A 26,084-nucleotide genomic window follows, 5' to 3' on the forward strand; every position below is an offset into this window, starting at 1 on the left:
GAGAGCTGTTTCAAGTGACCAGGGCACTCTTAAACCCTGCACAGCCATGGATCCCTGATCAATTGACAGTTCATTATGAGGAATTTGGCAGATAAAGCCACTTGGATCCGCTCCGACATTGACACCAATATTAATTGGTGTCAATGTGGGTGGAGTCGGCCCAGGGGTGGGAGGTGGCCCCTGGGTCACCTCCCCTTTTTCTACATCTCTGAATACTATGATGTAAATGGATGGAAAACACCGACCCCATGTAACTCTCTCTTGCCCTGGTACATGTCTTGCCTTACCTTCTATGTTATAAAATTGTTAAAGTGCTGATATGGGGAAGGCCTTAGAATAAAGTGCTAATGGGTTGTCGGCCTATTCTTGGTTGATAAATGTGTGTGGATTGATTGTGTGTTGATTGAAAAAATTGCATTTAAGGTTAAATTTGGATATCCTAAACAAATATGCTTGAGATGTTATATCTTGGCTGGATTATTCAAACATTTAAGTTGGAAACCTATAATTAATGGATCTGGAAGAATGCAAGATGTCAAGCCTACTTCATTACTGATGCTTGACATCATATCGTGTTTTGAAACAGTTAGCTTGACTTTTCTCTTGTGCATAGAATTGGAGACTACTGGTAATAGAAGCTTCCTGGTTTGTTATAACACTCATGCATGGACAATGGATGCAATTGTATGTGCTATTCCAAGGCTCAAAAATTAAACATTAAGTTAGATATTTAGGGAAGTTCATATTCCATACATCTAACCTGTTCTGCTTCCCCTTTCCCCCACAAAAATATATTTGTCAGAAATTAAATTTATGAATTGAATGAAGATTGGTTGCCCTTTCATTCCAGTCTTAGAGACCTACAAATACACACAAATTTTATGAAAACTGGATCAGGCTGAATCCTATCAGTGAGCCTTAACGGCTTTATGAAAGTGGTGGTTATAGATGAAATGGCAGAGCTTAATTGTCCTGGGCAAGAATTCCAAGCTAAATAAAAGAATGGCCAGAAAAGAAGTAGAAGAATTGCAAGTACTAATACTATTCTATATTTTTGCTACTACTTAAAACTAATATATAATAGGTACTAAAAGTAATCTTCAAAACCGGATAGGAATAAGATAAACACTGGGAGTAAACAGGTGAACAAAATGCAGACTTGTTGAAATCCTATGTACACAAAAGCAACTGTGTGGTCTATTTGAACTCTTAATAATAAGGAGAATCATCACTTGTTCTTCTTCTTCTTCTTTTTGTTGTAATTAATTGTCCATGATTCATTAACAAACACATACAGTTTAGTTTCCATTCATAAAAATGAAAAGTATGTCTTTGGACAAGTATTTTCCCTTATTTTCGTTTTCATATTTGTAACAGAGGGGAAGGATATACATTCTCATAGTATTTGCAATCATAATGAATGTACTGAGGAAAAGTTGAAATAAATAACCATTCTTATCTCAGTTGCGTTGACCTTGCAAGCTCTTCCTGAAGACACAATATTGGAAAAACCCCGGACTCATCAATTCAGCTTTCAACAAAAGCAGCACTTTATCTTTATTTACAAAATATATACACAGCAATCTCTGATCATGTCCGTTCACATCGGCACAATGCACGAAGTACATTGCAAGCTTCTTTTCCAATTTGCAAAACAAACTCCAAAAGTGACACTCTACCAATTCTACACATCTCTATTGTTTTAACCCATGCATTTCTGAAACCATAAAGTTTATAAACTATAAGTGATTTTCACAACAGAAAAAATTACATACTGAGAAAAAAGCTGTTTTCTGATTCATTGTTCAATTCTTTTCTAAAGTTAATACAGGAAAATGTGGTCATCCACCTTCTATTGAAAATGGAGATTTTATTGAACTTGTAAAACAAGAATATAAATCGGGTGATTGGGTGACATACAAATGCCAGCGTTTCTACAACATGAAAGGAAATGCAGTAGTACGTTGTCAAGATGGCCTTTGGTCGGACACCCCAGAGTGCATAGGTATGAGAATAATCTCAAGACTTCATAAAATTTAATGGTATAGATCTTGTTTAATATAGAAAAAAGTAAAATTCATGTATGTGTCGTAGCTTTAATAGATTTATCTAGTCAATTAAAAAAATTGAATTCTACACAATATAAGCATATACTTATAACTATTTCATGTTACAAGTATTCAATCCAATGCATTCAGAATTATGGAGTTGGAAAAGCTGTTGCAGGTCATATACCAGTAGTAGTTTCCTTCTTAGTGTAAGACATACACAGATTAAGCTGCCTTCATATGCCTTCTATATTTCTCACAGAGAGTTTTCATTACTTCTGTAATCCTGGGGAAGGTGGGATTTATACCATAGGTTTGTATTTCTCATTTGTACAGAAAGATAAATAGCAATGCGGGACTTTCTGTTAAATAGTTCTTGGATTTATAGGATTTGGGTTTTTGGGTTCCCCATGTCACTGAACTATCATAATTGTAGTCCTATGTATTTTCTTATGAAGTATGTTGAACCCCTACCAGAAGAGATTCTCTCAATCTGTCTCCATTTCCATCCTCATTGGGAGTTCAGTGGGACTGAGCCAGAGAGTTTCTCCTACAGATGACACTCTTACTTCCATTGGGAAACCTGCTTTTGTTTACTACTATTGGGAATTATATATACTAACCACCAACAACTGCTAGGCATGGCACAATATCAACCACCATCAACTGCAAAACATGACACATTCACAGGGGAGTCCATACCCTTCTTGTCATCCTTTTTGGGAAATATAGAAATGTTAATTTTTCCCCTGATATTTTGTGGGATGCCATAATGTATTTATTTTAACAGGTGACAAGCTAAAAGCAATTCGATATAGTAACACGATTTTCCTAATCTCTTGAAGTAATCATTTTTGACCAATCTTAGATATCACTACATCTCTTTCTACTTTTGGATGAATTGTTTCATAAAAGAACTGTGCTTTTATTGTGTATTTCTGGCTAAATGCTCTGAATATTTCAGTCCTGTGCTTTTATTATTTATAAAAACTTTAATAAACTGTGTTTTTCTGCAGTCCCATGTACAGCAAGTGAGGAAGTCATGGAACGTAACAATATAAGGCTGAGGTGGTCAAAGGCTGAAAAAATATATTCCGGAGATGGGGATACAACAGAATTTATATGTAAACATGGCTATCGTCCAGTTGTGCCTCCTGAGCTATTCAGAGTACAATGTGTCAATGGCGCATTTGAATACCCACGATGCGAATGATATGTAAGTATATTGCTGTTAAAGACAAGGTGTTCAATGAGATAGCTATTCTGACTTTTTCTTTTTTTAAAAAAATCAGTAGACATATAACTATTTCTGAACGTTGGGGGGAAATGATACCCTGTCATTTTGCGTTACTGTATAGAAAATTCAAGGAGATAGCTCTTGTAGTTTTTGTTAAATACATTGTTTATAAAAACTTTAAAATTTTTCCCAAAATCCATGGATAAGTGAAATATTCTGAAATTGTATGGGCTTATAGTGGTTAATGTGTTCTACCATTGTAGCAAGTTTCACCCCAATAGATGTAAAAATGAGGGAGAAAAGAGCCCCTGAAGTTTCCCCACTTGCAAAATTATTATAATGAACAAGTAACAAAATTTTGTTACTCTCTTTATAGTAATGAAATTGATACTTTAGAAACACTTTAGAAATGAAACACTGGAATTCCTAAGTTTGTAATGAATTTTAAAACATTTTTAATTGATTGCTCAGCCCTAATAGAGACATAAATAACAATGCTTATTACTTTAGCATTGTGAATAGATATATGTTTCGTCAGCGCATCTTTTGTTGATTGACTTGACCATCCTTTTGGCATCTTAGACCTACCATAGGAATGTAAAGAAGATTAAGGAATTACCTTAAAAAAAGATACATTGGGATATTTTTTTTGGTGCATATGATATGGGGAGGGAGGGAGAGAAGTAGCTGATGGCATTATTGCTGTTATCTAGATGGAAACAGTTCTAGTTAGGAACAGTTTGCATGGATTTTCCTTTGAAAATGTCTTAAACTCAAGTGAATGGTAAAGTATGTTTTACTTATTTTGTACAAGTTGCCTTCTGCATACAGATCTAGACACATTTCATTATTTTTGAATGTATCTTTTCTGATTATATACGAGATTGTTTCAAATAATTAAAAAAAAGTAAAGTAAAAAAAAAAGAATATTTAAGTGTTTATCCTCGGTAAAAATGATGATTTATCTGAAAACACTTCAGAAAAAAACATCAGTTGCTTTGCAACATTTATTTATTTCCTCCTTTAGGACAGTAAACAGATTGATTTTTTAAGAAAATCAATAACAATAATAGGAAAAAGACACAAGAGGTTTTTGGCATAGAGCTTATAGTTTTGCACAAGTTCATCTTGTTTGTTTTTGCTCCAAATTCAGGGAATTTGTACAAAACATTGTTTAGCAATGTTTTTATTAAAAGAGCCCCAATGTTAAAACTTGAACATGAAACAAAAACTTATATAATGTTCCCCAGGAAAGAGAACACTTCTGAAATATTTAATTTTTGAGTAAATGAATTAAATTAAGGGAGATTGACATTTACACACCTCTAGTCTCATTTACCTATACTACAGGCATCTGATTTTTGCATGCTACACTTAATTTGATGAGTGGGGGATAGTATGCATCACTGAGCTAAATTAATTGTTCATCAAAATAAATAGAAATATATCAAAATTTGAAAACATTTAATGTCAGCAATGATTGATTCAGGATGCTTGTGTGGCTGGGGAGTAGACTGGATGGCCCTTGTATTCTTTTCCAATTCTAAGATTCTACCTCAACCATTTAAAAATTGATGCCTTTCTTTCAAACGCTAATTTTTGTTAATAAAAAGAGAGCCCTAATATAGTTGCCTTAACACAGTGTTTCTCAACCTGGGGGTCGGGACCCCTGGAGGGGTCATGACGGGGTGTCAGAGGGGTCACCTAAGACCATCAGAAAACACCGTATTTTCTGTTGGTCATGGGGGTTCTGTGTGGAAAGTTTGGCCCAATTCTATCATTGGTAGGGTTCATAATACTCTTTGATTGTAAGTGAACTATAAACCCCAGCAGCTACAACTCCCAAATGTCAAGTATCATTTCCCCAAACTCCACCAGTGTTCACATTTGGGCATATTGAGGATCTGTGCCAAGTTTGGTCCAGATCCATCATTGTTTGAGTCCACAGTGCTCTCTAGATGTAGGTGAACGACAACTCCCAAACTCAAGGTCAATGCCCACCAAACTCTTCCAATATTTTCTATTGGTCATGGGAGTTCGGTATGCCCAGTTTGGTTCAATTCCATTGTTGGTGGAGTTCAGAATGCTTTTGATTGTAGGTGAAGCCCAGTAACTATAACTCCCAAATGACAAAATCAACTCCATCAGTATTCAAATTTGGGCACATTAGGTATTTGTGCCAAATTTGCTCCAGTGAATGAAAACACATATTTACATTCTGATTCATAATAGGAGCCAAATTACAGTTATGAAGTAGCAACAAAATTAATGTTATGGTTGGGGGTCACCACAACATGAGGAACTCTATTTAGTAGGGCTGGGCAGTTTCGTTTCATTAATTCGTAATTCGTTAAAAATTCGTTATTTTTTTTATAACGAAGCGATAACGAACCATTCTGGAGCAACTTAAAAACGAAACGAATTTTTGAATTCATTTCGTAAATGCTTCGGATTCGTTATGTATTCGTTTCGTTATCGGTTTGAGGTCGTTTCGTTATTATTTCCGCATGTCTGGGGCAAGTTTTATAGTTGTTTTTTGTTTAATTAGTGAAAAAAATTATAATATCACACCAACAGTCAACAACAGAGGGAGAGGGAAGCTTCAGAAGTTCCCCCTGTCCCATTTGGAGGTTTTTTAGCGTATTGCGCGGTGGCGTCCGCCATTAACGAATCGATTCGTTATTGTTTCGTATTTGTTTTGTTAATGTTTCGTAATTTTTTTAACATTTACGAAATTTCGTAAATATCGAACTTTTTAAAAGAAAAATTTCGGAATTTTTTTAAATATCGAAACGCAAAACCCCCCAAAAAAGAATCGATTTTAGAAACAAATTTTTCCATTGTTACCCAGGCCTAGTATTTAGGGGTCGCGGCATTAGGAAGGTTGAGAAACACTGCCTTAACATGCCTAGATATTGACACTAACTTATAGTACTGTATACTATCATTTGTGTATACAGCATTGCTTTGAAACAATTTGTGAATCGCATTAAACACTGTCCTGTTTTATATTAAGAATCCACATAACAAATAATTACCTGTGCTTGTAATCTTACCTGTTCACTTTGTATTTTACAGGTGTGAATATAAGGAATGGGGAGAAGTGTACAAGGAAGATTTTTTGATGAGCATGCCATCATCAGAAAAGATAGCTTAATTATCTTCAATAGCTTAAAATTACTCTAGATTTTTGCAAATACATTTTTCAAAGATTATCCACAGCTACTTTTAATGGGCTGTGAACATTTTAACAGACATGTTGTTTTTAGAAAACAGAACTCCAATATTTGTAAAGGGTGAAGTTATAGGAAGCCCATTGTCAATTTCCAAACAAGCAAATGTATTGAAAGGGGAAAAAATAAATGCACGTACTGTGAGTGTGAACTCATAATGGGGTTTAACAGACTAAAGAATACAGTAGCTGTATATAATTTCAGTAGTTACTTTTTGTTTGTAAAATGTTTGTGTATTTTGAAAAATAAAATAAAAAGCACCTATTTGCAAAAGTTGTTTTTTTTTTACTGCTGCAAAACTGTAAGGCCCTCCAAATCAGCTTCAGAAGAACCAGAATTGTCTGTCTGACATGTTTATGGACAACAGATATGGAGGGGATTTGTTTAGAGAAATAGAGACATAAGTCTGTGAGAACTTGGAAGCGCAAACCAGAAGGGGTGGAGATAGAGGATAGGAAATTGATTGCTTTTGGAATTAATTGACATTGAAGAACTTTCTTTACTATTCCTCATTCCAAAGAGAAGCATACTATAAAGTTGAGTGCAATCAGAAGAATGTCAGAACTAGCTTTCTTTTTCTTTTTTTTTGAGCCCCCGGTGGCACAGTGGGTTAAACCCCTGTGCCAGCAGGACTGAAGACCGACAGGACACAGGTTCGAATCCGGGGAGAGCACGGATGAGCTCCCTATATCAGCTTCAGCTCCTCATGCGGGGACATGAGAGAAGCATCCCACAAGAATGGTAACACATCAAAACATCGGGGCGTCCCCTGGGCAATGTCCTTGCAGACGGCCAATTCTCTCACACCAGAAGTGACTTGCAGTTTCTAAAGTTGCTCCTGACACGTCAAAACAAAGTTTTCTTTTGCTTCAGTAAAGGAATGAAATAAAGACTTGGTGTATCCAGAAATCACTGTGAGCCTATCCTTTGTTTCACAACTTTCCTATAAGCGTGCATTAAGCTAGTTCTCTTAAAAAAACCTTTCCCAGACACCTGGTGAGAGGGAAAATGCAGATATCAAAGGAAGGAGAGGAGAAAATTTATTTTTTATTTATTTATTTGGAGTGCTTCTACCCCGCCCTTCTCAACCCCCTAGGGGGGACTCAGGGCGGCTTACAAAAAAGGCACAATTCGATGACTGACAATTCATAAAATACAGTACAATATACAATATACAATACACAAATTTATCATATAATGTCAACAATTATAACTAATTAAAACAATCAAACAACATACTAGCAGCAATAAAATCATCTTGTGGTCAATGCTCGCCAATTCATAGTCAGTAATCCATCTAGCATTGTCATTATCCTTTCCTACTCTGGTCGTCATTGGTTGTCTTTGTCCATCTGCCAGGTTATCCTAAGGCCTGGTCCCACATCCAGATTTTTAGCTTCCTTCTACGAGAGATAGGGCCTTTTCTGTGGTGGCCCCGCGGCTTTGGAATGCCCTCCCTACTGAAATAAGATCAGCCACCTCGCTAATGGCATTTCGGAAAAAACTGAAAACTTGGATGTTCCAGCAAGTTTTCGGCTAACCTGACGTGATGATGTTTTGATCATGGATTAGCAATCTCGGACAACGAATTGGATTGTGACTTTAATTATGAGATGTTCTGGTCTGTATTGGTGGCCCAATACTATGTATGTATATGTATGTATTTTTATATTTTAATTTTACATTTTAAATTGGAATATTGTAGTTTTAAATATGCTGTAAACCGCAATGAGTCGCCGTATAGGCTGAGATATTAGCGGTATACAAGTGTACCAAATAAATAAATAAATAAATAAGGAGGGATGTTGATGATCTAATCTCCCCCGGGAGTGCATTCCACAGGCGAGGGGCCACCACCGAGAAGGCCCTGTCTCTTGTCCCCACCAGTCTCGCTTGTGATAAAGGTGGGGCTGAGAGCAGGGCCTCCCTAGCAGATCTTAAACTCCGAGGTGGGATGTAGAAGGAGATACGTTTGGACAGAAACCATCTCCCCTGGAGAGATGATGGTGGCCACACTGGAGCTGTACTTATCAAAAGTAGAGGGCGATGCCGAGGACCAACTCTGCCAGGGAGGTCGTTGAGCCCCACCCAGCTCCCAATGAGGAGCAGAATCACCCTGAGGAAGAAGACACCCCGAAATCGAGACAGAAAAGTGGTTAGAGACCTCTTCTCCCCAAAAGCCCAGTACTTAGGGAGAAAGTACTAGCAATGGAACATATGATACAAACCTTATCAGCGCAACTAGCAGAGATGAGGTGAGAAGTAGAAGCATCCTGGAGACCCGAGACAGAGTCCCCCAGAGTCCTAAACATACCATACAGAGAGCCATTTGTAGAATCATAGAATCATAGCATTAGAAGAGACCTTGTGGGCCATCCAGTCTATCCCCCTACTAAGAAGCAGGAAAATCACATTAGATGGCCATCTAGCATCTCTTTAAAATCCTAAGAAAGACTCCACCACAGTCTGGAGCAGAGAGTACCATTGCTGAAGAGCTCTCAGTTGGGACATTCTTCCTCATATTCAGGTGGAATCTCTCTTCCTGTAACTTGAAGCCATTGTTCCGCATACTAGTCTCCAGGGTAGCAGAAAACAAGCTTGCTTACTCCTCCCTATGACTTCCCCTCACATCTTTCTACATGGTCATCATGTCTCCTCTCAGCCTTCTCTTCTTCAGGCTAAACATGCCAAACTCTTTAAGCCACTCCTCATAGGGCTTGTTCTCCAGACCCTTGATCATTTTAGTCACTCTCCTCTGGACACATTCCAGCTTATCAACATCTCTCTTCAATTGTGTTGCCCAGAATTGGTCACAGTATTGTAGGTGTGGTCTGACAAAGGCAGAATAGAGGGGTAGCATGACTTCCCTGGATCTAGACGCTAGACTCCTATTTATACAGGCCAAAATCCCACTGGCTTTTTAAGCTGCCGCATGACATTGTTGGCTCATGTTTAACTTGTTGTCTATGAGGACTCCAAGATCTTTTTCATACTGTTTTCTCAGTAGATGAGACATCAGCAAACGGAGCCCCAGTAAGGGAAAAAACCAATTTCTTCAGAATGTAGAGAGAAGGGGAGACAGGACAAGAACAGTGCCTAGAGGCAAAACAGAGTTTAACAGGCTAAAGAGTACAGTAGCTGTATATAACTTAAATAGTAGGGCTGGGCGGTTTCATTCGTTAATTTCGTAATTCGTTATTAATTCGTTATTTTTTTATAACGAAGCGATATTGAACCATTCAGGAGCAACTAAAAAACGAAACGAATTTTTCCAATTCGTTTCGTAATTGTTTCGTAATTGTTTCAAAATCGTTTCGAAATTGTTTCGAAATTGTTTTGTTATTATTTCCGGATGTCTGGTGCAAGTTTTAGGGTTGCTGTTTGTTTTATCAGTGAAAAGAAATATAATTATCACACCAACAGTCAACAACAGAGGGAGAGGGTTTTTTTAGCGTATTGCGCGATCGCGCCTGCCATTAACGAATCGATTCGTAATTATTTCGTAATTGTTTCGTAATTTCCGAAATTTCGTAAATTTCGAACTTTTTTAAAGGAAAATTTCGGAATTCTTTTAAAAATCGAAACGCAAAAACCCCCTAAAAACGAATCGCGTTTAGAAACAAATCTTTCCGTGGTTGCCCAGCCCTATTAAATAGATACTTTTCTTTGTAAGATGTTTGTGTATTTTGAAAAATGAAATATAAAGTACCAATTTGCAAAAGTGATTTTCTTTACTGCTGCAAAACAACCACAGTATAATTTAGGCTTGAAACATGCATACTTATTGGAGATAAGCATCGGAATTCATGTCTGAGTTGACATATCTCAGCTTCCGCTGTTCAATTTGCTAATATGCTTATACAAATATTTAACCCCTGGTTGGTTAAAAAACTTTATTTTTTAAACAATCGTATTGCAGAAATTATATATTTAATCAAGATCAAATAAAAATCCTTCATATGATTGCTTCCCCTACATCGCCGTCCCCAAATCTATTAGACATGGTTAGGTCTAGTTGGAATCTTCGTTATTTACATAAAGTCAAGAAAAATCGTTTTTGAAGCGATTTTGAATTTTTTAAGAAAACCAGGAAGTCCCTTTGCCCTTCCCGTAACTTGAAGCCATTGTTCCGCATACTAGTCTCCAGGGAAGCAGAAAATGGCAAGGTTTTTTGCCATTTTTTGTTATGACTCATGAAATGAGTAGGACATGATTCAATGATTCAGCCCTCCCCCCTCTCTCCCTGGCTTCTGGTCCCTGGCCTCTGCTCAAGCCAAAGAAATGAGTTATAAATGGGAGAAGCATGAATTTGCTCCGCTTCTGTCTCAAGCCAGAAAAGCCAGCCAGTTTTAAACCCTAGAGAAGCGAGTTAGAAACGGGAGGAGCATGAATTTGCAAATTTCCTCTGCTTGCTTTTCTCTGCTCCTGGAGTAAAACAACTACTTTCAAAGTAAAGACCACGCAATGAAACAGGAAATAACACTTTCAAACTATTAACAAAATGATTTGGAAGTCTCGGAAGGTTCGAAAAGTTTTGAACTTTTTTCTGTGAAAATCGAAATTAACTTTAGAATCGAACCACCGGCGCCCCCTACATCCAAAATGAGTTTTGAACCATTTTTTAAAATCAAACAAGCCTACTATCCATCCATCCATCCATCCATCCATCTCTATCTATCTATCTATCTATCTATCATCTATCTATCGATCTCTCTATCCATCCATCTCTCTATCCATCTCTCTCTCTCTCTCTCTATCACTCTCTCTCTCTCTCTATGTATACATAAAACACATTTACTTCAGAACAATGCCTACAATAATTGCTCCCATCACACCTTTTCCCCTCGTTACCCCCTCCCATTGCAGCTGCTATTCATCTTTTTAAAATATTTCCAGGTGTATAATCTAGGATCTGTTCTTTCCATTTCTTTGTCTGAAAAAAAGGAGCGCAGAAAATGACAGTATATTTTGGCTGTTAGTAATGGATAAATATTTGCTTTCTGGTATATCATTTCTTTTGATCCCCAGATTAGACATTGTACTACTTCACCAGGATGTATAGGAATACTATAATAAAATTATTCCATAATCAAATATAGCATTGTAGATCTTGAAATGCAATGTGGTCGCCCAGGCCCGTAGCCAGGATTTCATTTCGGAGGGGGGGGGGGAGGATGAATTTTTTTCAGGGGGGTTCGGGGGGGGGGCTGAGTTTTGGGGGGGCTGAGTCTGAGTGAAAGAGGGTCTAGCCTAGCAAACCTTTTGTATCATTACCCCAATAACCTTATGCATATGGGATATATTGAATATGGTTATCAGATCATGATATGAATAAACATAACAGTTTAAATAATGCACCAGTAAGGCCTTTTCACGAACCACCATGAGAATTTCAGGGGGGCTGAAGCCCCCCGATCCCCCCCTGGCTACATGCCTGTGGTCGCCCACCTGCCATTCAACATGGAGATATTTTGGAGCTTCTTAAAGCAGATTATTCAGCAGGTGAAATTGTGACATACAAATGCCAAAGATTCTATGTGATGAGAGGATCACCGGAAGTACATTGTGTGAATGGTAATTGGACATAATTGCCAGTATGTATAGGTATGGAGAAAGACTTTACGCTTCCGCTTATTTTTTTGCAGGCTGTTATAAAGGTGAAATTACATTGATTTCATGGTATGCTGCTGAGTGATGCTCACATTGCAAAAAGGATGATTCCCCTAATTCCTTCAGGGCAGGCCCGTAGCCAGGATTTCAATTTGGGGGGGGGGGGGCTGAGTTTTTTTCAGGGGGGATTTTGGGGGGGGTGAGTTTTGGGGGTGGGGCTGAGTCTGAGTGGAAGAGGGTCTACCCTAGCAAACCTTTTGTATCTTTACCCCAATATATCCCCATGCATATGGGATATATTGAATATGGTGATCAGATCATGATATGAATAAACATAACAGTTTAAATAATGCACCAGTAAGGCTTTTTCGTGAACCACCATGAGAATTTCGGGGGGGGGGGGCTGAAGCCCCTCAAGCCCCCCCCCCCCCCCCCGGCTACATGCCTGCTTCAGGGAAAGTGTTAAGTGATGTCTGGAAAAGTTCCTTCAGAGTGACACAAGAGCAGCAAAGGGGAATGGGAATTATTGGAGACCACCACTTTGTCAGTGTATATTTTCATGTATGATGTATGTTTAAATGTAATTTCATGTAGTAGAAATGTGGTTACAATAGGATTGCATTGCCAGGATGTATGTTTACACAGAAGACTGTGAGAATGTGACCCTGAGTCTCTAGCTGTGAGAAGTTTTAGGGAAAGTCCGATAACTCCTAGCCAGCTGCAGTTTTGTTTTCATTTCCTACTTCCTTTGTTCTGTGTACTTCACGTCTGCTCGTTATGGTGTATGTTGTGTTTTGGAACTGCTTTAGTAAAGTTGAAACCAGCTTTTTTACCAGCGACTCCAGAGTCCATTATTCCTACTTCTCTTAACATTCCCCCAGCAACAGAAAGAGTATCCCTCTGGGCAGCTAAACCAGGAAATCCCAATTGGATGGCCTCCCAAGAGGGTCTTCCTCCAGGCGCAAACCAAGAATGGGCAACTTGGAAGTCCCTGAACAGACTCAGAAGTGGAGTGGGCAGATCAAAAGACAACCGGGATTGTGGCGCAGCTGGCTGAGTGTCAGCTGCATTAAGATCACTCTGACCAAAAGGTCATGAGTTCAAAGCCAGCCTGGGCTGGAGTGGGTGTCCAGCCATTGTGTAGCCTGTTGTCGACCTTTGCAACCTGAAAGACAGTTGCATCTGTCAAGTAGGAAAATAAGGTACCACCTTGTGTGGGAGGCTAAATTTAACTAATTTATGAGGCCATAAAGAAAAAAGACTCTGGGGAATGTGGAAGGGGGAAGAACTTCATTGGTGTCGTTGATGGACGATGAAAAGCAGCAGCTCCCCTGGCGGCCAGAAAAAAGTTAAATAGCCTCAGTGTATTTGTCTGTTAAATGTTGTTTGTCAAACTGGCATTTAATGTTTGCCATATATGTGTTTACTGTAATCCGCCCTGAGTCCCCTGTGGGGTGAGAAGGGTGGAATATAAGAACTGTAAATAAAATAAATAAATAAACCTGCTTCCATCAATTGTGATTAAAAAAAATGCCATACTATCACGAGGGTTGATTCCACTACAATTAGGTCAAATTTTATCTGCGGAATTTGGGGTGTGTGTGTGTGTGTGTGTGGGGGGGGGGGGATAATATTTCATCCCAAGGACAAAAATTGCCCCTGATCACTTGCTTATTGAATTGTATTGAATGATAGCTTTCATATCAGTGGAGCAGTTCATCTATTCTAAGTTATAATCCAAAATCCCTATTCAAAGTGCAGAACCCTCAGCCATATGTAGGCTCACCACCTTTCTACGTGGGTTTATAACTTGGAGTAGAATCAATCTTCCTTTAGAAGTCACCAGCTGCTGTTCTCCCATGATTTCAAGACTGCTGATGCACAGCAAAAGAAGCTATTCATAAGTTAGTGTGTTTGGTAGGCAAGCTTAGTTCTTTTTATGTCCAGGTGGTAATATAATATCAATTGTTGGAATAGCACTTTGATCATTGATTCCTGAACTGCACCACAAAATTCAGCAACTTTACTGGAAGTTTCGTCATCACATATCAAGCTTGTGATCGCAGTTCCAGTAACATCATGGTCAGGTTGCCAAAAACAACAGCAAATAACCAATTACATCAGGTTAGAAGATACAATAACATCAAAGACCTTTGGAGTGTATGTGTAGTTGAAAGAGAAGATCTTGTTTGGCAGATCTGGGAACTCCCTTCAGGACTATGAGGAACTGGCTGGTCTGTATTGCCCTGTTTCTTCAATGGATGTGCTGCATTTCCCAAGATGGTAAGTTATGAAGAGAAATGGGAATAGTCCATTTAAAGAGGAAATCGTTGAGGTATTCATTATAGAAATGTTGCTTTTACCAGGCTTCTAGTAAAAAGAATTAATTCAATTTTATATTGAATTTTCCAACATTAAGTTAAAACATTACTTTTCAATAAAGCCAGTGGAATTTAATTGATTCCTTCAAAAATGCATGTCTTTTCACTGTTTTAACCTTTCACTCCACCTTTAATAGCTATGAAAACATCACAAGCATTTTACTGACAATGCAGTTGACTCCCCTTTCTATTCTTCTCAAAGATAGGAATGAATAATTCCAGCAGTTTTCTTCCCACTGCAAAAAAAGACCTTTTAAATAAGTATTTGCAGTTCAGGAGTTATTCTGTGCATTTGCGCAGAAAAAAAGCTGGAAAAACAAAAACAAAAAAGGTGTGGAAAATATTATTTCACTGTAGTCACATTAATTTATGTGCAGAAAATGCTTTTCTATGCACAAAAAATTCCATGTTAAGAGTGGTGAATAGATTTGGTAGCTAAGTCGGTGTGATGGGCATTTAAGGAGCAAAGCATACCTTTTTCAGAGTTTTTTTTGTTTTTAATTCAGATAATTTGTTCCTTTTTAGTATGGCCTGACTTGTAAGCTAATTACTAGGCCTGGGCGGTTTCGTTCGTTAATTTTGTAATTCGTTAAATATTCGTTATTTTTAGCAATTACGAAATGAATACAAAACATTTTTTCAAACCCGGAAGGGTTTTTCAATAACGAAACGGCATCCTCCATCCTTTTTACGAGCTTCCGCCCGTTTCGGAAATGGGATGGAGGATGCTGGTGCCTGGGAGCCAATCCGGCGCTCCCAAGCACCCAAGCAGTGCACCGTGGCTGATTTTGATTGGCCGGGAAGCCCTTTAAAAGCGGCTCCGCGTGGCCTCTTTGCTCATTGTTGCGGAGGCGAGGGAGAAGGGAGGTCCGGGAGGGCGGCTTGCATTGGCTTGCATTGGCTTGCATTGGCTTGGTTGGCTGGCTAAGCTGGATTTCCTTGCATTGATTCCTTAATTCCTTAATTCTGTTGTTGGGAGAGCGAGGGCGGTTTTTGTTAATTTGTTAATTTTCCATTTTTAAATATTTTTGAAAAATACCTTTCTTTTATTCTTAAAAAAATCAAAAAATATTCTTAAAAAAGGAAAGAATCTTGTGAGCCTGTGTGTGTGTGTTTCCCCCTGTCTTGTGGCTGTTGGCTCCACAGCGGGGAGAGCATTTTGTTAATTTTCCATTTTTAAATATTTTTGAAAAATACCTTTCTTTTATTCTTAAAAAAATCAAAAAATATTCTTAAAAAAGGAAAGAATCTTGTGAGCCTGTGTGTGTGTGTTTCCCCCTGTCTTGTGGCTGTTGGCTCCACAGCAGGGAGAGTATTTGGTTAAGTTTCCATTTTTAAATATTTTTGAAAAATACCTTTCTTTTATTCTTAAAAAAAATCAAAAAATATTCTAAAAAAAGAAAAGAATCTTGTGTGCCTGTGTGTGCGTTTGTCATTTGTGAAGTTCCAACCAGTGCGCTCCTTTTGCCAACAGAAAGTGCTATAATACAGTGCTCACTCATTATTTGTGTAGTTCCAACCAGTGCGCTCCTTTTGCCAACACAAAGTGCTATATAATACAGTGCTCGCTCATTATTTGTGTAGTTCCAACCAGTGCGCTCCTTTTGCCAACACAAAGTGCTATATTTAATATAATACAGCGCAATTAGCATGAATAACGAAATTTCGTAAATGCTTTGCGCATGCGCTAACGCGGTGCGCCATCTTAACGAATCGATTCGTTATTAGCGATGCATACAAATAACGAAATTTCGTAAATGCTTTGTGCATGCGCCAACGCGGGCGCCATCTTAACGAATCGATTCGTAAATATTTACGAAATTTCGTAAATACCGATCTTTTTAAAGGGAAAATTTTGTAATTATTTTAAATATCGAAACAAAAAAACCCCCCAATTACAAATCGATTTTAGAAACAAAATTTTCCGTTGTTACCCAGGCCTACTAATTACATCCCGAGTCAACTGAAATAGTTCTCTACATTTATTCCTCATTTGTGATGCTTTGTGTATGGCCATGCAAAGTTTCAATTATCCCTTCTAAATGTATTGGGTTAGAAACCAAACATTCTTACATCTTTTTGTAAGTATGCATATTGGAATGCACTAAATTGTTAATCCCAACTAAAATGGAAATCTTAAATTAAAAGGAACTTGATGTCCCCAAACCCTTAGTACCTATGTTTCAATCACCTCCAATTTGTTCCATTATTTAATATTGCTCATATTTATGCTTTTAAGATGTATCATCAAGTCTTACCTCCATCACTATTCATATGACCTCATCATACTTACCAATGGAAGCAATAAGTATCCAAGGATGCTTACCAGCTACTTAATTGATGGACAGGCATTTTCTGTCTCTGGTTTTGTGTCCTCTGAATCTAATATGATTCACATAAGCATAATGGTGATGAATAACCTTTTTATAATTCTAAATAGAAATGGGCCGTATCAGAGGCTAGCAAAATAAAATATTCTAAATAAATTCAAATCAATAATTTTGAAGGAGCATCAAGCTCTCTCTTAAGTCAAGCAAAAAAAAGAATTCATGGAAATAAATTCAAATAATCTCTATAAGAAGTGAGAGCCAGGACTCGATTCATTTCTCTTCAGATGATAGAAGGGCCACCAAAATGATGAAAGGTTTGAAAATCAAGACTTTGAGGAATAGTTGAGGGTTGAGGGAACTGTGTATGTTTCACTTGGAGAAAAGAGGGCTGAGAGCGAACATGACAGTCATTTTTAAATATTTGAAATTACGTCACATTGAAGAGGAAGTGAACTTGTTTTCTGGTGCTCTGGAGACTAGGGCACAGTGAAGCAATGGATTCAAATTGAGGAATAAGGATTCCATTGATAGTTCCACAAGGACTCACAAAGCTTTGTTTTGAGAAAGGAATACAGCACAGACTAAAAGCTGACTAACTCTGATTTAGACTGAATCTAGCATGTGATTTCAGTTTCTCTTCAGTTCCGTTTGCATTCTTAACGGCTGAATACCTTTTTATCTATTCTACTCCAAGAACCATAAAATGAAATATTTTAATTTCCCACAAGAGGCACAGTAAGAATATGGCCTCTAATAAGTGAGGATTAACAGAGAAACAAGTTCCTAACTTGTTTATTGGTCAAGTGTCAAGTGTATTTATGTTTCATTATATAGCTATTGTATGCCGACAACCACAAATCGATAATGGGAACATTCGACCAAAGCAATTGCTTTACCAATATCAAGACTCAATTGATACATCCTGTGATGAAGGATATCATAACACTGATACCTCTTTCTGCACTGCTCGTGGCTGGCAACCTCCTCCAGCATGTATACGTAAGTATCTTTCTCTTTGCAGTTTTAGAACATAGATAACTATATTTTCCAGAGGAATGATGTTTCAGGCATGCGTAAGGTCAAGGCAAATTCTTTAACTGCCTCTTGTTTCCCTTTTCTATTCCATCCAGTATCTTCTTCCATTTGCCTACGTAAAATAGACACTTGCATCATGCAGGAAAAGGAGCATACTACGCCCCTATAAAAGCAGCTCCACTGGCTGCCGACAAGTTTCCGGTCCCAATCCAAAGTGCAAGTTATTACCTACAAAGCCCTAGATGGTTCAGGTCCAACGTATTTTTGAGACCACATATTCCCCTGTGAACTGGTATGGGCTCTGTCAGGAAGGCCCTCCTTTCAGTCCCACCTCCGTCTCAAGTGTGGGTGGGGACAAGAGAGAGAACCTTCTCAGTGGTGCCCCCTCAGCTTTGGAACACCCTCTCCAGAGAAATTAGGCTAGCCCTCACACTCCAATGTTTGCAGAAAACCTTGAAAACATGGCTCTTCAAGCAGGTCTTTGAACATGGTTAAACATCGGTTAAAACTTGAGGACCAAGTGAATTGTTTGACTCCAGCACTTTATGTGACTGAAATTGTTATGGCCAATTTTAATCCGTGGCTTTTGCTGCATCTTTATTGAATATTTAAATTAGTAGGGGGTTTATATTTATGTATATCTGTTTTATGTTCTTGACATTGTTATTGTTTTATAAATGTTTGCGTATTTTATTGTACCTGCTGCACTACTATGTGCTTTCGTAAGCCACTTTGAGTTTCTTTTGGGAAATGGTGGGGGGATACAAATAAACTTGTTGTTGTTGTTATAATTATTATTACTCCTACTAGTAGTAATAGTAGTAGTCGTCGTAAATGGGAAGAGATACACAGAGTAAATGAGACACTGCACAAGTCTAGCTCATCTTCCCTATGGGAGCACAGCAGATAGTGTCACTAGTGGTATGAAATAGTCATGTTTTTTCCACTTTCCTGGGAGAAATGCGGTTGTACTCCCCACAAACTATACATCATTTTATTAGTATTTAGTTATGTGCACTATACCTATGGAGAAACATTCACTTCTCTTGAGAGAAAAAGTGAGAATTCGGGAAAATATTTCTGAATCTAGCTTGTGATTTCAGAAGGCTTGGATTTTTTTCAGCACATTTGATCTGAGTGTTTAGTGGACTCTTCGAAAATTATTTGCTCTCCCACCAGTGAAATCAGGATACAACACCATTGTGTGGGTTAAACTTTTATTATATGTTACCAATCAATCTCTGTATGATCTACCAGCCAATTCAGGGCAGAAAACATGTACTTGAACATGATCTTGAACATGAACATGAACTTACATTTTAATTTGGTGTGCAATAAAGTGAGGCAGTGACCATCAGAGGCCACCTCAACCTCCAACAATGGCTAGACACTACTTTCTCCCTATGCCACCCAATGTTGTTCCCAAGGTGACCCTTCAAGGAAATGAGTGGAGAATTCATTCCATGACTATCTTTGGTTAAAGCCACTTCTGCTCACCCTCACCTCAATTCCTTTAATAATGGATGATGTTTCCCCTTCGTAGCCTCTACCAGAGAGGGGATGCCATGGTGCACACTGACATGTACCTATCCTTATCCTTACTTGCATGAAAACCTATTTAGTACCCACACACCCAGTTTGTCATGGCATCCCCTCTCTGGGTAGGCAGGGTAGGCAAAAACAAAACAAACAAAAACAACAACAACCCTAGAGCATTGGGGGGGGGGGAGGAATTCCTACCCAGCTCCTTAACTGTGATCCTTGTAAAAATACACTGTCAGAGCGGTGGGTGGGTCAGTGATGATGAGGGAATGAGGAGGAACGTATTTATGTACATGCCCACAAGGAGTCCTCGCGGAACTACTTTGCTCTCCCTTCACTGTAAGGGAGCAAAATGGAACAATAACAGGAAAGGAGTTCTACTGTCTCCTTCCTTTTGCTTCAAGATTAGAAGATTATTTGGAACCAGATGAGATAAAGCATTTTGGAAGCCATATGGAATCTTTTTATCTAGCGCCATCTTCAGTAGAACCAATTCAACTCTAAGGAAAAGATGCTTCTCCTGTTTCTTTACCATGGCCCAAGTTATGATTTTGAGCTTTATAAGGGGAAATAGGTGTGGACAGTGACTTTTAGGATCAAAGGGAACATTGCTTACCTGAAGTAAACAATAATTAGGGTGGTCTGATCCTGCCTAATACCATCCTAGAAACAGTGCTTCTTTTTACAGCAGCTTTTTAAATGACAAATTGGTGACCCTTCTGCATGTGACCAGTCAGGATTAAATAAGAGTGGCAGACTATGTTTAGGGCACCTTTTCTAGCCTCTCTCCATGTGGGGTGAGCAGAGTGGATCCTAAACAGGCCTACTCAGTCATGGATATAGCTCAACTGCCTCGGACCTTAAGTTAGACTGGCTGAATCTGTCTACGTTCCAATCCATAGCAAAGGGCTTCCAGATTTCACAGTTTTACTACCCGTGGCCACTTGCCAATCTCTATAGGACTTTTCTTGGTTTTGGTTTATCTTGAAAGATTGGTTTATCTTGAAAGATGTCTGTGTGTGGAGACCAGTGCACGCGACCAACATACAATCTGCAGAGAAAAAAAGTTTTGATCCAAATGCATGATTAGTTGCCTCTTATCTGTTGCAGTTTTCATCTGCCATCAGAGCCATTGTAACATCTGCCAGAGGGAGACTGGCAGAGTGGGTGAAGATGGTGATCAATACCTCCTTGGAACAAGGCAAAGTTCTAACTTGCCTAAAGGAGGCAATTGTGAGACATATAGTAAAAAAAAAAAGCCATCTCTAAACCCTTTTATAATAGGCAACTATTAGCCAGAATCCAACCTTCCCTTTCTGAGCAAGTTTTTCGAGTGTGTGATGGCCTCCCAACTCCAGGGATTTCTGGATGAAATAGATTATCTAGATCCATTTCAATCTGGTTTCAGGCCTATGGAACAGAGACAGCTTTGATTGCCTTGGTGGATGGCTTATGCAGAAAGCTAAACAGGGGGATTCTCATTGATCTCTCAGTGGCTTTCAGTAAGCGTTTGCCATGGAATCCTTCAGGGTCACTGGGAAAAGACTGGGAGGAACTGTCTTATAGTGGCTCTGGCCTTCTAGGATGGCCATACTCAGAAAGTGATGCCGACCGCATTTCTTTGTAGAAACCTGTCGAGGCCCATCTCTCAGTCCCCACACCCATCTCTAGCCTAGTTTGTGGAAACAAGAGGGAGAGCCTTCTCAGTAGCTGCCCCTTGACTCTGGAACTCCCTTTTCCCCAGTGAAGCTGGAATGGTCCCCTCCCTCCTGTCCTTCCAGCAGCAGGCTAAACCCTTTTCATTAAGACAGTGTATGTGTATATGTGTGTGTGTGTGTGTGTGTGTGTGTGTATATATATATTAGGGCTGGGCGATTTCGTTTCGTTAATTCGTAATTCGTTAATAATTCGTTAATTTTTTCAATTACAAAACGATAACGAACCATTCTGGAGCAATTATTAAAAAAAACGAATTTTCAAAAACGTTTTGTAAATGCTTCGTATTTCGATATTGTATTCGTTTCGTTATTGTTTTGAGGTCGTTTCGTTATTATTTCCGCATGTCTGGGCCAGTTTTATGGTTTAATTAGTGAAAAAAATTATAATATCACACCAACAGTCAACAACAGAGGGAGAGGGAAGCTTCAGAAGGTTTTGGAGGTTTTTTAGCGTATTTCGCGGTCGCGTCCGCCATTAATGAATCGATTCGTTATTGTTTCGGAAATCGATTCGTTAATTTTTTACCATTTACAAAATTTCGTAAATATCGAACTTTTTAAAAGGAAAATTTTGTAATTATTTTAAATATCGAAACAAAAAAACCCCCCAAATACAAATCGATTTTAGAAACAAATTTTTCCGTTGTTACCCAGGCCTAATATATATATATATATATATATATATGAAAGCAGGGGGTGTTGTGGTTTTTAATTTTTGTTTTAACTGGGATTGGTTTTAATGGTTTTAACTGGGAATTTTAAAATACTGTTTATATTTAATCCTGTTTTATTGTTTGCATATTTTTATATTTTAAATTATACACTAATGCTTTTATGTTAAGCCACTTTGAGTCTGCTTAAGGAGAGATAAACAAGGGTATAAATAAATAAATACATTATCATTCGCTTGCTCCACCATTGATTTCTTGCATGATATTGTTTTCCTAATGAATAAAAATTGGGTCAATAAGCAAGGATTGGCTAATTTTCACCTCAGCTTAGATGAAATCTATTATCTTGTTTCAAAATGCAAGAAATATATCAGCTATTCCTCTAGCCCTAGTCTTGGCCTGGGAGTGCTAGCACAAAAGAAATAAGCACATTGAAAGAAAACAACATGTGACTGTAATATTCAAATTTTTTGATGCTTAATTTTTCCCTCTCTGTTCTTTTCTAAAGCAAAGCATTGTGAATATCCCAATGTTCAGAATGGAAAAGTGTATGAATGGCAATATTCCTTTCCAAAGAGACCAGGTTCCACAATTTACTTTGCATGTAATTATGGTTTTCTACCAGAAGATAAAAATACAGAGATTTGGCATTTATCACTCTGCACTGTTCGTGGCTGGGAACCAGAACCCAAATGCTTCAGTAAGTAAAATTTTCCTTGCATTCTCCTTCCTTAGCAAGGAGAGAAATAATCAAGTATAGACATAACACAGTTGCATTCAAATCAGTTTTGTGAAAAGTTCATTGCTAAAAAAGCACTGACACAGGAATGAGAAAAGTGACCATTTGTCTTAGTCAATTCACATGTTTCATTTCTAGCTGTAAAATGCAAAATTATTGATGAGTGCAGCTATAATGTAGAATTAATGCCATTTAACAGCACTTTAACTGCTGTGGTTCAATGCTATTGTAGTTTAGTGAGGCACCAGCATTCTTAGGCAGAGAAGTCTAAAGACTCCATTGAGTCCATAGTACTCAGCCTAAGTACTTTCAAGCTGGAATAATTTGACAGTCAAATATACCCAAAGTTTGCACTTACAAAACAGGAAAGTAAATTTTCATAAGGAAGTAAACTCCCCAAAGAAAATGGATTCATTTCCAGTACCAAATTTTCTGTTGTGTAATATGCACAACAGAAAGGTTGTAATGCGAGAAAGAGAAAAAAAGATGTCTTTTGCTTATTCTGTGCTCCCCAAAGCTGGGATTTTCCTAATATCACATGCAAATGGCACATCTATAAAGTGGACTTGATCCAGTGTCCAGGCATTAGTTCAAGTCTGCTTGGTGATCCTACAGACACTCCTTCGGCTATTTTGGAGGCAAGAGGTAGTCCCATTGCCTAGCCGTGCTGAACATCCCCTTTCCCCCTCCCAAGCTGTTAAACTTGACACCAAGGTAGCTGTCTGTGCCATACTTGTCAACACCTATGCCACACTGCCATGGCATATCCCCAGGCTCCTTGATCCTTGGAGTGTAGGATTGCTGACAGATCTGGTTAGGAAATGCCCCAACTGTCTTGAATATTCTTAACTTGGAGGTCCACTGAAATACTAGCTCAGGATTCAGGTTATTCCCTTATTTAACTTAACCTGGGGGAAACCAATGGTGTTTAGCCATCATGGGGATGATCTGACCTTACACTGACCTAAGTAGTCAGTGTAGATGTGCTCAAGGTAGTGGAAGTCCAAATTCAGGGCAACTCATGAATTTCAGCAAAATCTGGGGCATTCCCAAATTTCTGCCCACATGGGGGTAAAACAGGGTTTGCTCCATATTACAGGCTGGAAGTCTCAGGATTTTGTGTGGACATCATGTCACTATTTCCGGTCCTTTTCAACATTTGTAGCTGGGGTAGACAGGGACAGAGAAAGAATCATCAATTTGAATTCTGTCCAGACACAATCCCAAGAACCACTACATTTGACAATCTTCAAAGGCATCTTCTTCCGCCATTTATTACAGGATTGGCAAGGCTATTTCTTTGCAGAACAGATTGCAGCCAACATATCAAGCAAAGCTAAGGCCACTTTGGTTATCATAGGCTTCAAAAAACTTTTCTGGCCTTTCAGTGGAAATGCAACTCTGTCCTACTGATTACATTGAACACCCATGTGTAGAGCAGAAGAAGTAGTATTCACCATTCACAGAACCATCTTTGTCACATCTGTATTGATCCTCAGGTTATTGTCCCATGTGCAGCTAGTAATTGATGTAACAACATCGGTTTCGATAGCCAAAACCAATTCAAAACAATAATAATTCCACAATTATTTTAGTCTTGCTTCACAATTCCAACTGGGTTCTAATTGGAACTATACTGTAACTCTAGACATGGTCTACATGAATGTTCAAAGGAAAATAGTACACATGTCAAATATTATAAACACAACAACAAGTAATCCCGGGTACACTATTCTTGTTTAGGGGATTCTTCTTCAGGTTGTGAGTAGTCTATAACAGTCTTTTGGCGTATATTTTCTTCATATACTCTGTAGTCACAATGTCCCAGTCCTGCTCAAGTTCTAGGTTGTAGCATATATTGTCCTGTGGCTCAAATCAAGCTCGATTGGATCTTTTTTCTTGCAACTGCTGTGTCTTTAATTGTCCTGTTAAAATTCCAGGCTTTCTTGTGTTTCTTGTATTCTAAACAAAACATAAGTACATACTACTAGTAATTTTACTAAATAAACCAAATAGATAAGTACAATAAACCCCTGTGTTCTCCATAACCTTGTTAGAATATATACAGAATATAAAAATGATATTATATAATGGACTTACATGCTGTGGCTCATGCAGAGCTCTGTATATTTTCTCTACCTGCAAGTTCCTTATGGTTTACATCCTGTCTTCAAATAGTTAGTTGCACTAAAGATAACAGGTGAAGTCCAGTCTGTCGTTAAGGCCTTTGAGGAATGTAGAATTCAATTTAAAAGACCAGAAGGTCTCCCTTTGTAAAAGAAGTTTTTTTACATCACCTCTGGATTTGACTTTCTCTATAGCAAAAAACTTAAGACTCTCATGGGAATGGGCTTTTTCCTGAAAATGTGTATACAGAGTGGAGTCTGTACATCCATTCTTAATTCTAGAACGGTGTTCATTAATACGTGTTTTCAAAGCCCTAGTGGTCATGCCCACATAGTACATTTTGCACTGGCATATGAGTACATATATCACATTTTCAGATGTACATGTGGTGAACTGTTTCAGTGTAATGTGCAAATGTGGATCGAGGTATATATCTTGTTTAATATTAATAGTTAGGGATTGCTTGCAACAATTGCAGTGTCCACATGGATAATGTCCTACTATATTGTTACTATCGGTTATCATTGGAGTAGTAAGGTCTGCATGCACTAGAAAGTTTCTAAAATTTCTTGATCTTCTGTAGGCTATCATCGGAATTTTTTCGCAGCCCCTAATATTCTGTATCAAGTACCAATGTTTGTTGATTATGTATTTTATTTTAGGTGATAATGGTGTTAAGGTAAATGGCCAAACAATGCGATTTTCTCTAGGTTTATTTGTTCCTGTAGGAGAATACTTCTGTCCACCTTTTTAACTCTTTTCACTGCAGAGTGCAATTTTTTTTCTTGGTATCCTCTCCTCTTTAAGGAGTCTTTAAAGGGTTCTATTATGGATTCAAATTCTTCTTGCAGGCTGGTGTTATGCTTTAGTCTCAATAATTGATTGTAAGGTAAATTAAACTTCAGCACAATCTTTAAATTTTCAAAGGTTAATAGCAAGAAAATGTGTGTTGCTCTAAAGTTATAGGCTCTCTCTAAAATAATAAAATATAATAAAATCAAAAAACCATAAAATAATGTTACACTCTCACAACCACCATGTCAGGCTACACAGAGAAGCCATTGAAATCCATAAGCATGTGGACAATTTCAACAGAAAGGAGGAAACCATGAAAATGAACAAAATCTGGCTACCAGTATTAAAAAATTCTAAAATTACAACAGCAAAATAACAGAGAGGAAACAATCAGGGACAGCTAATCAGTATCACCTCTCAACAAAAGATCCCCTTAGACACTAACAAGCCACACCAAAAAACTGCCAGGCCATCAAACGCTAATCAAGGTGGTTAGTTGAAACATTCACACCTAGCTCCAGCAGACAATAGTTCTTTGTCCCACCCTGGTTATTCTACAAATATATAAACCCAATTTTCCTAGTTCCAACAGACCTCACTACCACTGAGGATGCTTGT

General features: G+C 38.2%; 1 protein-coding gene across 18 annotated transcripts in view; it reads left to right on the plus strand.

Annotated features, from left to right (window-relative positions):
* The window catches only part of LOC132774436 (complement factor H-like), a 136,405-nt gene that overhangs the window by 21,761 nt on the left and 88,560 nt on the right, over positions 1-26,084 (plus strand). For 2 of the 18 annotated variants that reach the window (XM_067467586.1, XM_067467597.1), the window contains exons 3-4: positions 17,674-17,838; positions 22,314-22,505. The exons of 13 other annotated variants lie outside the window; for them this stretch is intronic. In XM_067467586.1, coding sequence (XP_067323687.1) covers positions 17,674-17,838; positions 22,314-22,505 — 357 coding nt within the window. Of the gene's footprint in view, positions 1-14,267; positions 14,412-17,673; positions 17,839-22,313; positions 22,506-26,084 lie in introns of those variants that run through there. 3 more of the 18 variants (XM_067467589.1, XM_067467593.1, XM_067467592.1) reach the window with 3 other exon arrangements.

This window comes from Anolis sagrei, chromosome 4 (assembly GCF_037176765.1).
Source record: "Anolis sagrei isolate rAnoSag1 chromosome 4, rAnoSag1.mat, whole genome shotgun sequence".
NCBI classification, from domain to species: Eukaryota; Metazoa; Chordata; class Lepidosauria; order Squamata; family Dactyloidae; genus Anolis; species Anolis sagrei.